Source organism: Anomaloglossus baeobatrachus, chromosome 3, assembly GCF_048569485.1.
Source record: "Anomaloglossus baeobatrachus isolate aAnoBae1 chromosome 3, aAnoBae1.hap1, whole genome shotgun sequence".
NCBI lineage: Eukaryota > Metazoa > Chordata > Amphibia > Anura > Aromobatidae > Anomaloglossus > Anomaloglossus baeobatrachus.
This window is the reverse complement of record NC_134355.1, coordinates 91,945,405-91,960,054: the sequence shown is the minus strand read 5'-3', so window position 1 is coordinate 91,960,054 and position 14,650 is coordinate 91,945,405. Positions and strand designations below refer to the sequence as shown.

The 14,650-nt window shown below is 41.1% G+C and overlaps 1 protein-coding gene across 1 annotated transcript in view; it reads left to right on the top strand.

Moving 5' to 3' along the window:
* PLCB1 (phospholipase C beta 1) overlaps positions 1 to 14,384 on the top strand; it is a 990,679-nt gene extending 976,295 nt beyond the window's left edge. The window contains exon 32 of the mRNA XM_075339307.1: positions 12,549 to 14,384. Within this exon, the coding sequence (XP_075195422.1) occupies positions 12,549 to 12,785 (237 nt within the window). The 3' untranslated portion in view covers positions 12,786 to 14,384. The remainder of the gene's footprint in view (positions 1 to 12,548) is intronic.
* Positions 14,385 to 14,650: the final 266 nt, after the last annotated feature.

Below are 14,650 nucleotides of genomic sequence, written 5' to 3'. Positions count from 1 at the left end.
ATGGGGAATAAGCGCATTGGTTATGGCAATTGTATTCTGAATTTTCCGTTGAAAGCACTGGATGGAGCCAAGTCTTGGTTTTGTTTTATGCTATAAAATAGTGATTTGGTTATGCTATTACATTCCTTGACGTTATTTGGAACCTGATCAAAGTTCGGTGGTCACTTTTCTGCTTATATTGTTTACAAGATGTCCATGGATGGGAACATCGAATAAATGCATAAATAAACTAATTTGTTAAAGTGACGCTGTGGACTTCTAAAGTAGTCATCTAAAAATTCAGTGCAGGTGGCAGCAACTGGCTAAGCATGAGTAAGGGGTACTTTGCACACTGCGAAATCGCTAGTATCGGATCGGCTAGCGATGCCGAGCACGATAGTACCCACCCCCGTCGCACATGCGATATCTTGTGATAGCTGCCGTAGCGAACATTATCGCTACGGCAGCTTCACACGCACTTGCCTGCCCTGCGACGTCGCTCTGGCCGGCGACCCTCCTCCTTCCTAAGGGGGCGGGTCGTGCGGCGTCACAGCGACGTCACACGGCAGGCGGCCAATAGAAGCGGAGGGGCGGAGATGAGCGGGACGTTAACATCCCGACCACCTCCTTCCTTCCGCATAGCCGGTGGAGGCAGGTAAGGAGATGTTCCTCGCTCCTGCGGTGTCACACACAGCGATGTGTGCTGCCGCAGGAACGAGGAACAACATCGTATCTCCTATTGGTGCGACATTATGAAAATGACCGACGCTACAAAGATCACCGATTTACAACGCTTTTGCAATCGTTTATCGGCGCATCTAGGCTTTACACGTTGTGACGTCGTTACCGGCGCCGGATGTGCGTCACTTTCGATTTGACCCCGACGATATCGCAGTAGCGATGTCGCAGTGTGCAAAGTACCCCTTAGAAAACCAAACAGCCCATGTTCCAGGGGCGGACATATCATTGTCAAACCCATAGGGATCCAAGAGGTAGGGGAGGCCAATTTCCACCTCCAAAGCTAGTGGAATTATGCATTATGATGAGATTTTGGACAGTAAAGGCCTCATATAATGTTCTTGAACTTGCACAATGGTCTACTTCTGTCTTTGTCCACCACTGCCATGCTCACTTAATGTATTGTGCTATTGGATGGATTAGAGCCAGAGAATGTGCCGTAGATGCACTATACAGTCACTTGTACATCAGATGAAATTTACAAGGTTCATTAGAAACATGACATGTATGGACCAAGGCAAGCTGCTGATGCTCAGTTGTTCTGTGGCATCAATGATGGTGTCCCGTCCATGTAGACACTTGCTGAAGGCTGAACAAGAAATCAGGAGATTTTCAAAAGTGCAAGTATTTGAAGCACTTAACTTTAGCAGCTTAGTTAACAGATGGTGGTTTTATGGTCTCAGAAAACTCCTTGTATTTCGTGAGAACACAACAAGCAGCAAATTGACTTTTACATGCCCCTAATACAACCATACCCTAAAGGCCTGATAATACTGTATGTACATTGTGGTTATTTACTTAGAGGGAGTGCAGACTTGTAGCGTTTATATGTTTTCACTACGCATAGAACTGGATTTACAGGTTTCCAGACAACTTACTTTATCACTGGTGGCTTCTGTGCGAAAACAATATATGGGCCCTTTGCAGTCTAATAGCTCATCATAATGCTTAATTCCACCTACTTTGGAGATGGAAATGGGTCCCCTTACTTTTTAGGCACCTGCGCACCATTTATGTCCTCCCCTGTACTGTACATTTTCAACAATAGTCTCTTCCATGATGTGTTGAATTGGTGTGTTGTCTGCTCTTGTGTCTAAGCATATTGCCAGAGCAGTACAGACTATATATCCTCATGTACAGGCCTGAGCTTTGATATACACGATTGTAAGAAACAATAGAGTATCATCTACCACACTCACTACAGTACACACACTAAAATAACTACTGCTAAATTCCAAAATCACCTCACTATTGTGTGACAAAATGTTATTTGCTAATGTTGTGCCTAAACAAGCTTTGTTTTGCATAAGTTTCTTTATTAGAAGTTTCTGCTATAATTTTTTAGGATAACTGGCCCTGGCTGTACTAGGTCCCCCATAACAAGAGCGACACTGAGGCAGATTGAGTGATATTGGCTTAAAGTGAACCTGTCAGGTCCAATATGCACCCAGAACCAAGAGCAGTTCTGGGTGCATATTGCTAATCCTTAGCTAACCGTCCCTGTATACACTAGCATAGATAAAGATATCTTTAGAAAAATTATTTCTAAAGATCCAATATGATATGCTAATGAGCGCAGGGACTATTCGCAAGGACGTTAGTTCCCTTGGCTGAATGGCCCCCTTAGTATGTAAGCATGCCCCTGTGGGCATGTTAACATGCTATTGAATGCACAGCGCCAGATGATGATCTCAGTAGCCAAGAGAAATAACGTCCTTGCAACTAGTTGCTGGCCTCATCATTAGCATCTCATATGGGATCTTTAGAAATACTTTGCTACTATAGACTGGGACGGTTAGGCAGGGATTAGCAATATGCATATAGAACTGCTCATGGTCTTGGGTGCATATTGCACCCGACAGGTTTACTTTAATTTCAATTAGCCCAAATCTAGAGGTGTAGGGGCTCGGTCAGACGTGTGTGCATATTGATCTCGGATCCAACCAGAGCACGATAGCTTCATACAGTGCCTTGTGAAAGTATTCGCCCCCTTGATTTTTGTTCAACCTTTTCCCACATTTCAGGCTTCAATCATAAAGATAAAAATGTTACTATTCTGGTGAAGAATCAACAACAAGTGGGACACAATTGTGAAGTTGAACAAAATGTATTGCTTATTTTAAAACAAATTTAAAAATAAAAAACTAAAAATTGGGACGTGCAATATTATTCATCCCCTTTACTTTCAGTGCAGCAAACGCACTCCAGAAGTTCATTGAGGATCTCTGAATGATCCAGTGTTGTCCTAAATGACTGAAGATGATAAATATAAGCCCCCTGTGTGTAATCAAGTCTCCGTATAAATGCACCTGCTGTGCGATAGTCTCAGTGTTCTGTTTAAAGCGCAGATAGCATCATGAAGACCAAGGAACACAACAGGCAGGTCCGTGATACTGTTGTGGAGAAGATTAAAGCCGGATTTGGTTACAAAAAGATTTCCAAAACTTTAAACATCCCAAGGAGCACTGTGCAAGCGATCATATTGAAATGGAAGGAGTATCATACCACTGCAAATCTACCAAGACTCGGCTGTCCATCCAAACTTTCATCTCAAACAAGGGGAAGACTGATCAGAGATGCAGCCAAGAGGCCCATGATCACTCTGGATGAACTGCAGAGATCTACAGCTAAGGTGGGCGAGTCTGTCCATAGGACAACAATCAGTCGTACACTGCACAAATCTGGCCTTTATGGAAGAGTGGCAAGGAGAAAGCCATTTTTCAAAGCTATCCATAAAAAGTGTTGTTTAAAGTTTGCCACAAGCCACCTGGGAGACACGCCAAACATGTGGAAGAAGATGCTCTGGTCAGATTAAACCAAAATCAAACGTTTTGGGCACAATGCCAAACGTTATGTTTGGCGTAAAAGCAACTCAGCTCATTACCCTGAACACACCATCCCCACTGTCAAACGTGGTGGCAGCATCATGGTTTGGGCCTGCTTTTCTTCAGCAGGGACAGGGAAGATGGTTAAAATTGATGGAAAGATGGATGGAGCCAAATACAGGACCATTCTTGAAGAAAACCTGTTGGATTCTGCAGATGTCTTAGACTGGGACGGAGATTTGTCTTCCAACAAGACAATGATCCCAAACATAAAGTAAAATCTACAATGGAATAGTTCACAAATAATAAATGTATCCAGGTGTTAGCATGACCAAGTCAAACTCCAGACCTGAATCCAATTGAGAATCTGTGGAAAGAGCTGAAAACTGCTGTTCACAAACGCTCTCCATCCAACCTCACTCAGCTCCAGCTGTTTGCAAAGGAAAAATGGGCAAGAATTTCAGTCTCTCGATGTGAAAAACTGATAGACACATACCCCAAGCGACTTGGAGCTGTAATCGCAGAAAAAGATGGAGCTACAAAGTATTAACTTAAAGGGGACGAATAATATTGCACGCCCCAATTTTAAGTTATTTATTTTTTAAAAAAGTTTAAAATAAGCAATAGATTTCGTTCCACTTCACAATTGTGTCCCACTTTTGTTAATGCTTCACATTAACATTAAAATTTTGATCTTTATGTTTAAAGCCTAAAATTTGGGAAAAGGTTGATAAAAATCAAGGGGGCCGAATACCTTTGCAAGGCACTGTATATTTCTTTGTTGTGACAAGTGCAGAAGAGAAAACGTATTAAGCCCAAATTGCTGATTTTTGAAGTGGTTGAAGCTTGGCAGCTTACAATAAATGAAGTAGGAATTATTCATATAGTGGCTCAATATTAAAGCATCTGTGAAAAAAAACATACACAAAGGCAATATCACTGGCTGCACGTGGTCACAGAGTATACAATATATGTGTTTAAAAAAACACACAATGGAGTATCAACAATCCAAAATATTTTATTTAACAATCACACCATATAAAAAAGGAGGACACCACAGTCTACATCCTATACCCTGTAACAATTAGAGGACATAAGGAAAAATAACCTCACTAAGTGGGGACCGGAATCAGAAACAGGTTACATAATGTTCATGCCATGGTCAAAGGGAGGCAGAGTGTATACAATATCCACCATCTGTTCCATATGCCTCACATGAACTTCCCACAAGACATTAACATCATATCCCCACAGTTATAGTCCGGGAAACCCCATAGGTTAAAGCCATTCCCTCTACAAACTGGCGCTAACAGCACCTAGGATATATGGTAAATGGGGAGGCAAACGTACATAGGCAACAGTATATACCCAGGGACTCTGACTGGTAGGGAGATGATCCACGGTCTTGGTCCCTGGGTATGTACCGTTGCCTATGTAGGTTTGCCTCCCCATTTACCATATATCCTAGGTGCTGTTAGTGCCAGTTTGTAGAGGAAATGTCTTTAACCTATGGGGTTTCCCGGACTATAAGGCTATGTGCACACGCTGCGGAAAATGCGCGGAATTTGCCACAGATTTTTCGCGAAAATTCCGCCGATTTTTCAAAAATCTGCAGCACAGCTACTCCCCAGCCACTTCTATGGCATTTGGGAACTGCTGTGCCCACGCTGCATATTTTTCCGCAGCGGAAATAATGCGGATTTCCCTGCGGAAAAATCAGCAGCATGTCAATTATTCCTGCGGATTTTTCCGCAGGGTCCCATATACTTACCTGCCATAGCAGACACCCGAGTCACTTTCTCCGTCCGGTGTTCAGCATCGCGGTGGATCCAGGTACAGGAAGGAAGAGGTGGGAGGGGCCTGCACGAGCTCCGGTCATGGGACAGCCGGAGCTAGTTCAGGCCCGCCCACCTTCTCCTGCAGACGCTGACAGAGTGATCCGGCTGCCGGAAAGCGAGGTGCTGCATGATGGAAGTGAGTATGAACACCCGATCACTGCAGCACTTGTTCTGCATTGAGGATGCAGTGCCGAAGCCATGGTACTGTATCCTCAATGCAGAATGCCCGCACCATATCGGCAGGACATTCCGCAATAAAACCGCAGCATGTAAACAGACAAAGTTTTACTGCAGTTTTCTGGGAGCTCCTGCGGAATGTCCTGCGGATATATCCGCAGGGCACTGTCCCCGTGGCCACATAGCCTAACTGTGGGGATATAATGTTAATGTCTTGTGGGAAGTTCATGTGAGGCATATGGAACAGATGGTGGATATTGTATGCACTCTGCCTCCCTTTGACCATGGCATGAACATTATGTAACCTGTTCCTGATTCCGGTCCCCACTTAGTGAGGTTATTTTTCCTTATGTCCTCTAATTGTTACAGGGTATAGGATGTAGACTGTGGTGTCCTCCTTTTTTATATGGTGTGATTGTTAAATAAAATATTTTGGATTAGTGATACTCCATTGTGTGTTTTTTTCAACACATATATTGTATGGTTTAGCAGGAGTTGATCCCGTGATTGGGAATCTATACATTATGGGGATATTGATGTTCTGGTAGCAACTGTGCACATTATTTTGTATACAATGTTCCCCTATTTCTCTATGAAAATTGTATCAATGGTCACAGAGTATGTAAAGTCATTCTCTATATGCTGCAATTGGGACGGTGTTCTTTATATAGAAAGTGCTGTCGGCATGCATTGTTCTGTACAGGGGAGTTAGCGGCTTCTTCCATGTGACTCACAGCAGTTTTCTCAGGCCTCTTGAGAACATCTTCGGAGACAACAAGGATCGCTGCTGAGTCCTAGTGTTCAGGATTAATTACTTTGTATTGCACTGACTTAGCTAAAGAAAACTTACTACTACTGAACCAGAGATGTGGATGTAAAGTTTATAAAATAAGAAATTAAATTCATTCCTATCTTCTAGTAATCCAATGTGAGAGGACTGTGAAAGAGAACCTGTCAAAATTGGCCGGTTTTTGCTTTTATTTTATTTCTGTTGCTTCCCTTGAGTGATGTTTTTTCTCTTTAGAGCCATCACAAAGGTTCAGATACAAGGGCATTTTTTCAGGTGCTAATTTTTATAGTCTGTACCAAGAGGGTAGGGCTCACAGGGTAGATTTGTGGAACTTACCCAGAGAATTCAGTGAGCAACACCGCCTTGGTGAAGAGTCTAAAAACCATAAAAATAAGCACTAAACAAGAAGGCCCATATCTCTGGAACCGTATGGTGGATTAACCCCTTCATAACATCCACCATACATGTACGGCACAAGTCGGAAGTGGGTGTATGGAGCGGGCTCTTGGGATGAACTCGCCCCATAACAGGCAGGTAATGGCTATATGTTACAGTCAGGACCTGTCGCTTACACCAGCACCCACGATTGATAACCTATAAATCCCACTGTTAAACTCTTACAGCGGGATTCAACACGCACCAGCATGGGGATGCGTCATTTTATGGGCTTAACGGTGCACCCGTGACGTGATCGCTGATCGCAGATGGACTGCTCTGACAGCAAGGTGTCTGTTGAAGACCTCTGTGCTTGTCATAGCAGTGCTGCTTTGAAATTTGTCTGTGGTCGGGATTCAAAGGAGACTGTGATTTCTTCTATATGCAACAATGCTATTACAATGCTGTATATAGCACAGACTATCAGATTATCGAAGGTTATAGTCCCTAAAGAGACAATTGAAAACAGCGACAGGTAAAAAAAATAACATTTTGAAAAAAATTAAAAAGCTTAAAGTTCAAATTACCCTCCTTTTGCCCTATTAAAAAAACATATTAAAAATAAAGATAATAAAAAAATACACACGTTGGATCTCCATAATCAAAAAAGTCTGATTTATCAAAATATAAAAATAACATGATTGGTAAACACTGTAAACAAAAAAAATCAAGAACACCAAAATTCATAATACCACTAAAAATGCTGTAATAAAGAAATAAAACATTATATCTATCCAAAAATAAAATCAGTAAAAACGTCGTCTCACTCTGCAAAACACAAGCCATCACATGGCTCCATCGACCAAAGAAAAGAAGATTATTGGTCTTGGAAAATGGCGACACAACCCCCAAATTTTTTTTTTTTGCAAACGCATGATTGTTTACTACTAAAATAATAAAAAAAAACTGGACATGTTTGCTATCCCTGTAATCATACTGATGAGGAGAATCATACCCTAACATCATTTTTACCACAAAATACACCGTAAAAATAATTAACAACCATGAGAGAATTCAGGTTTTTTTCACAATTTCTCCACATTTGGAATTTTTTCTCCGTTTTCCAGTACATTATGTGGTAAAATGAATGGTGTCATTAAAAAGCACAACTCGTCCCACAAAAATCAAATCCTCATATGTCTATGTGGACTGAAAAATAAAGTAATTATTCTGTGAAAAAGGGGAGGAACAACAAAAACACAAAATGAACATTTTCCACTTCGCAAAGGGTTTAAGGAAAACCCATAAATTATCAGTGGAGCAAAAGTAATAAAAAAAAGAGCAAAAACTGGTCACTTTTGACCTGGTGACAGGTTTTCTTCAAATTGAGTTTTGAAGTCCTACAAATTAGAGTGAATGTATAATGTGTGGACCTGTCCTTCCACTCCGAGTTTATTGACGCACACCGAGGCGACTTTGCATGGAGAATAAAAGCTTGATTTCTCAAAATAATAGGGATAGAGCCAGGAATTGATGCTTTGAGGAAGTTCTGAAGGCAAGGCCACTCACACCAAATGCTAATTAGATTTAGATTTCTCTTTTTCTCATTCGCTTTCTATGTTGTTAATTGATTTAAATAAATTATTACCCCGTCTAGTTCTAAAAGCATTCTTACATTGCAGTGTTTTTTTCCACACCTGCTTAGACCTTTTTCCATAGTACTGTATATTTAAAATCTACAATTACAATTTTAATTTGCCTGCAGTTCATAGAAAGTGCTGTAAAATCCCCCACGCGTGTATGCAACATTCACAGACCCTTTAAAGGGAATCTGTCAGGTGTAATATGTACCCAGAACTACGAGCAGTTCTGGGTGTATATTGCTAATCCCTGCCTAACTGTCCCTGTATACACTAGCATAAATAAAGAGATCTTTAGAAAGAGTATTTCTAAAGATCTTTTATTTTATGCTAATGAGCGAGGGGACTAGTTCCAAGGGCGTTGCGTCCCTGGCTAGTCGGCCTTATTAGCATGTTAGCAAACCCCTGTGGGTGTGCTAACATGCTAATGAATGCGGAGCATCAGAGGAGGATCTCACTCACCTCTCCGCTGCCATCGTCGCCCGACGCTGGATTTCAATTTAATGTGCATGATCCCGGACTTTCAGTCATGCGCTCTACTTCAGTTTGAAGCCGGGACGCGTACACCCGGCTTCATAGTGCACATGACCGAAACTCCGGGGTCATGTGCACTGAGCCAAAATCCAGCATCGGGCGGTGATGGCGGCGGAGAGGTGAGTGACCTCATCTTCTAAAAATGCACATTCATTAGCATGATAGCACATCCACAGGGTCATACTAACATGCTAATGGGGCCGACTAGCAAGGGAACTAACGCCCAGGGGACTAGTCTCCGCACTCATTAGCATATGATAAAAGATCTTTAGAAATCCTTTTTCTAAAGATCTCTTTATCTATGCTAGTGTATACAAGGACGGTTAGGCAGGGATTAGCAATATGCACCCAGAACTGCTCGTGGTTTTGGGTGCATACTGGACCTGACAGGTTCCCTTTAACATCTGCTTAAAGGGAGCTGTTGATTGCTTTTAGAGCACAGTATATTCACATGTGACTTGTTGCTGAAATTTCTGCAAATAAAGTTTGCTCCGTATATTGTTGTTTTGATGGATTTCTGAAATCTCCATTCAGAGAAATAAGACATTGTTAGGAATTTCTGCAACCAGTCTACCGTGTGTGACTTCACCCTTAGGCATCGGAAATGCTATTATCCAGCGTGTCTAACAAGAAGACCTAAGCGCTATTGAGACAGCCATGAAATTATTGGTTATCAGTAGAAATTGTGTGCTATTTCAGTGGAGTGGTAGAACAGTGAGACCTCAAGTGATGCTTATTTTCTAGGATGAAATGGTAGAAATTTGCCGGAGTAATTCAAAAGGTGAACTATTTTTACCTTTAAATTAAAATATCAGTACTGTATAGTAGATGACATGGAAAGCCGAACTTTGGATAGGATCTGCAAATGGAAAACTGGTGAAATCATGAGCAAATTATGAGTTCTTGCCATTTAGACGATCTTAAAAAAAAAATTGCTACTAGTCATAGTTGTAAAATAAAGATGTAGCGTTACTCTAAGGGGTACGTTGCACGCTGCGACATCGCTACTGCGATATTGTCAGGGTCAAATCGAAAGTGACGCACATCCGGCTCCGGTAACGACGTCGCAACGTGTAAAGCCTAGATGTGCCGATAAACGACCGCAAAAGCGTCGAAAATCGGTGATCTGTGTAGCGTCGGTCACTTACATAATGTTACATAAATAGGAGATACGATGTTGTTCCTCGTTCCTGCGGCAGCACACATCGCTGTGTGTGAAGCTGCAGGAGCGAGGAACATCACCTTACCTGCCTCCGCCGGCTATGCGGAAGGAAGGAGGTGGGCGGGATGTTTACGTCCCGCTCATCTCCGCCCCTCCGCTTCTATTGGCCGCCTGCCGTGTGACGTCACTGTGACGCCACACGGCCCGCCCCCTTAGGAAGGAGGCGGGTCCCCGGCCAGAGCGACGTCGCAGGTCAGGTAAGTGCGTGTGAAGCTGCCGTAGCGATAATGTTCACTACGGCAGCTATCACAAGATATCGCTTGTGCGACGGGGGCGGGTACTATCGCGCTCGACATCGCTAGCCGATGCTAGCAATGTTGCAACGTGCAAAGTACCCCTAAGAGTTAAATAATGTCAACAATACTTCATCTACACATGGAGAAGGTGGCAGAACCGTCCTGGGAATCGGCTCAGTACTCACTCGCTGTATAGGATATAGTGGTAATTGGCTCAGTACTCACTCGCTGTATAGGATATAGTGCTAATTGGCTCAGTACTCACTTGCTGTATAAGATATAGGGGTAATTAGCTCAGTACTCACTCGCTGTATAGGGTATAGTTGAGTTTTTACAGTATTCAGATTTTTACCTCTTATGGACACTTAATTAAGCTAAATATACTGCGAACATCTCCTGCCTTATATTACCGTGGGGGATGAAGAAAATGCACCTCGGAATAGTAAGGATTACAGATGGCAACATTTTGTTAAACTGAAAAATATAGTGCTTCATAATATCTGGTCCTTCTTTACTGGTTAAGGTTATCCTTTAATGGTTCTAATAAAAACTACAGATTGCCAAGCAAAAAAAAATAAGAAATAAGCCCCCTCATACAGGTACACGGATGGGGAATTATATAACTTATGACTCTTATATGGCAATACAAAAACAAATCATTTTTTTGCAAGTGTGTATTTATTGTAAAAATAATGAAACATAAGTAATATGATACAAATTTGGAATCGGTACAGCAGTGTCTTCAGGAGTGCTATATTCCTTTCCTCTCGCAAGATGCAAATAATTTGCACAATCCACCACTGACAAAATATTATTAGCGTTAAAAATAAAGAGTTAACTGTTCTATTAAAGGGACCCTGTCACCAGATTTGGCGACAATAACCTGCAGCCACCACCACTGAGCTCTTATATACAGTATTCTTGAACACTGTATATAAGAGCCCAAGCCGCTCTGTATAATGTAAAAAAGACTTTTATTATACTCACCTAAGGGGCGGCCCGTTCTGATGGGTGTTGCTGCTCTCTGGTCTGGCGCCTCCTCTCTGCTGCAATCGCCATTCTCGTTCTACCCAGCCTAGTATGGATGATGTGTTCTATGTCATCCACACAGGACGGCATTGCGGACCTGTGCAGGCACACTTTGATCTGAACTGCTGAGGGCAGATCAAAGTACCGTAATGCGCAGGCACGAGAAAAGATTAAAGACCACCCGAGCAGGGGCACTACAATACTTTGATCTGCCCTGAGCAGGGCAGATCACAGTGTTCTTGCGCAGGATCTCAATGCTGGCCTGTGTGGATGACGTAGGACACATCATGCACACGGGCCTCAGAAGAAGGAGGATGGAGAGAGGAGTCACTGGACTGGAGGTATTGATGTGATTTTTTTACCAGGACATGCAGTATTGATGCAGGAATATGGTATATAAATTTCAGCACCAAATTTGCATCTCTTGGCAAAAAAATGTTCTCAGTAGGATTAAAAAGCAAAGTAATGATTAATGGGAATCTGTCAGGTGCAATATGCACCCAGAACCACGAGCAGTTCTGGGTGCATATTGCACCTGACAGGTTCCCTTTAAGAGCCTTTTGCTCAAAGCACATAGACCCATTGTCTACTTTTCTGCTTTACATTTTTTTTAGCATTTTCTTCTCTATTTTCAAACATTGGAATGAAGGTGATGTTTTAATGATATGATTCCTTCTTGCGGACGCTGGATTTTCTTTCACGTGAAGTCTCAACATTTCCTACTCCTGAACAATTGCAGAACCCTGGGATACTACAAGTCCAAGCATAACCTAGTATTACATAAATACACAACAATAAATACACAACTGTAAGATGTCTCCTTCAATTAATGAAGGAAACACTAATACAGCAATAAAGCCCCCATTTACAAGCATGCTCGACACTCTCAGCGGGTACCTATACATTGGTATCGAGGAATGCCCTTCTGTAGCAGTAATTTTATAGACTGATATATTGCAGTATTTCAACATTGTATCACAAGAATGTATTTGCTCTCATTCTACAACGAACACGGATATAATCCAAATGATCCAATAATCCAAATTAGTAAAGTACAGTATATGTTACGTTCAACATATTCTCATCGCATATGTGGAGCTCAGAGACAATATTGTAATTGAACATTTGGAACATTTACTTATGTACATTATTTTTTCAGTTTCAGGTTGAACTTGATCAGGAATACCAGGACAAATTCAAGCGACTTCCAATGGAAATTCAGGAGTTTGTCCAGGAGGCGATGAAAGGAAAATTCAGTGAAGATGGAGAACATAGCTCTACTCTCTTAACACCTGACAGTGGAAAGTCTCCAGTGGGGAACTCGGGAAATCACAAAAGTCTGGATCATGAAGAAGAAGGTGAAGAAGAGCCTCCAGTAAAAGCATCTGATACATCACTTTAACTGGGACTTGGAGGTTGCAACGTGTCTTTGTGCTGTCGGAGGGGTGCTTACACATTGCCGGTTATTTCTCTTTGGCAATCTGATACTGCCTCTGTATAGTGTTACATGATGGAAGCTTACAGTGCTTTTTTGAATGCACACTTCCAAGAGAAGCAGTTTTCTATTGCACTCTGCTGTCCATTTTTTAGGTATTTATTAATATTCGGAGTCTTGGTGCATTTATTGTGAAGAAGTAACATGCATAACCCTATAATGCTTCTTTGTTGGTGTATCTGAATAGGCAAAAAAAGTAACAAAAAGGTAACTTCCGGGCTAAACATACTGTAAAGAATGGAGATGGAATAACTTCATTCTGTGTTGACTTTTAACCATGCGAGAAAAGGCCAAATCAGGCCAAAACATAAGGACGTGATGGCGACTATTCTACTTGTGTTCAAGCATTACCCATATCATGTAATCCACTGGCATCATTTATTTACCAGTATGGACGATGCTACCATTGGCCACAGTAACCACTGGAGGAATATTCAGTGATTGCTTAGTTCTTTCTGTACCTAAACTGCTCAATATTTGCTTTATGTTGCACTGAGAGATTGAACGTTTTGCTTTGCAAGCACTGGTTGCTTGCTTTTTTTGATATTTTATGTATCTGTAATATAAGTGAATGATTTTTGGGGGCGATATGGTCCCTATTCGGAGACCATCGGAGTAAATATTTATTGACGTACAGTACACTATACCCACAGCATATCACATGAACACAGAGGTGTGGGTTTTTGACGGGATGCAAATTCCCACAGGAAGAAGGAAGTGGAGTGTGCATGTCAGAACAAAGAATACTAACTCCGCGGTTAGATTCTGCAAATTAGTAACAAAACAGGTGTAAGAAGCGTCGTTTTCTGTGGTATTAATTAGTGTCGTAATGTATGTTGAATCAGTCTTTGGATATAAATTTTAAAAAAAATATAGATATATATAAAAATATATATTTTGCAGGATCAAAAATACTGATTTTAAACTATTATAGTTTATGTAAACTTTTCTGAAAACTGTACACAGTGCAAATAGGAAACCCTGGAGAAATGTATGTTCAAAATATTGTGCTGTATTCGGAAATAAAGTTACTAGTCGTTGTGACTACACTGTGCGTTCTTGGTAAAATCGTGAAAATACATATTACTAGTAAAGGCGGCCGTCACCACCGCTCCTGACCTGACAGGCCTGTTTTAGGAAATACTCGTATAACATAAAATAATATTTCTAGAGAACTGTTTTTTACAACTCCAAGGCCTCATCATTGTCTTTACACCTTTTTTATAGAGTAAATATTGTTCTAATGTTGAGTTTTACGTTTGCATCTGATTTATTTGATTTGTGCTTTTTTTTAGTTTACTTTACTTGGTTTTATCTTTTTTTTTAAGGTTTGGCATTATGGGCATGGCTTTACTTATTCAGATGTTTTAGCCTATATGTTTTTTGAAATATCACAAAATGTTTGCACAATTGTACTCCAGTATCCTAGTGAAGTACAAACTCTGTCTAACTTTATCTTTCACAGTTGTTGACTAACATGCAGAATATTAAAGAAATTTGCGACTTCTTGCTGTTTAGTAGCATAAAAAAGGTAAAAGAAATGAAAAATAGAGAATATTTAATAATGTGCAAAATATTTCAATCCGCCGCTTTTTTCGAGAATTTGGCGTAAATTTGGCAACAAAGTTCAAGAGATAAAAAGGAAAAGTCACTGTAAAAAATGCAAGTGTTATTCCTACTGGAAATCAATGAATGAATGGACAACGTGGTGTTTGCAGTCGGTTTGACTTACGAATAAAATTTAGATATGTCAACCAGCAATCTCTTACTAG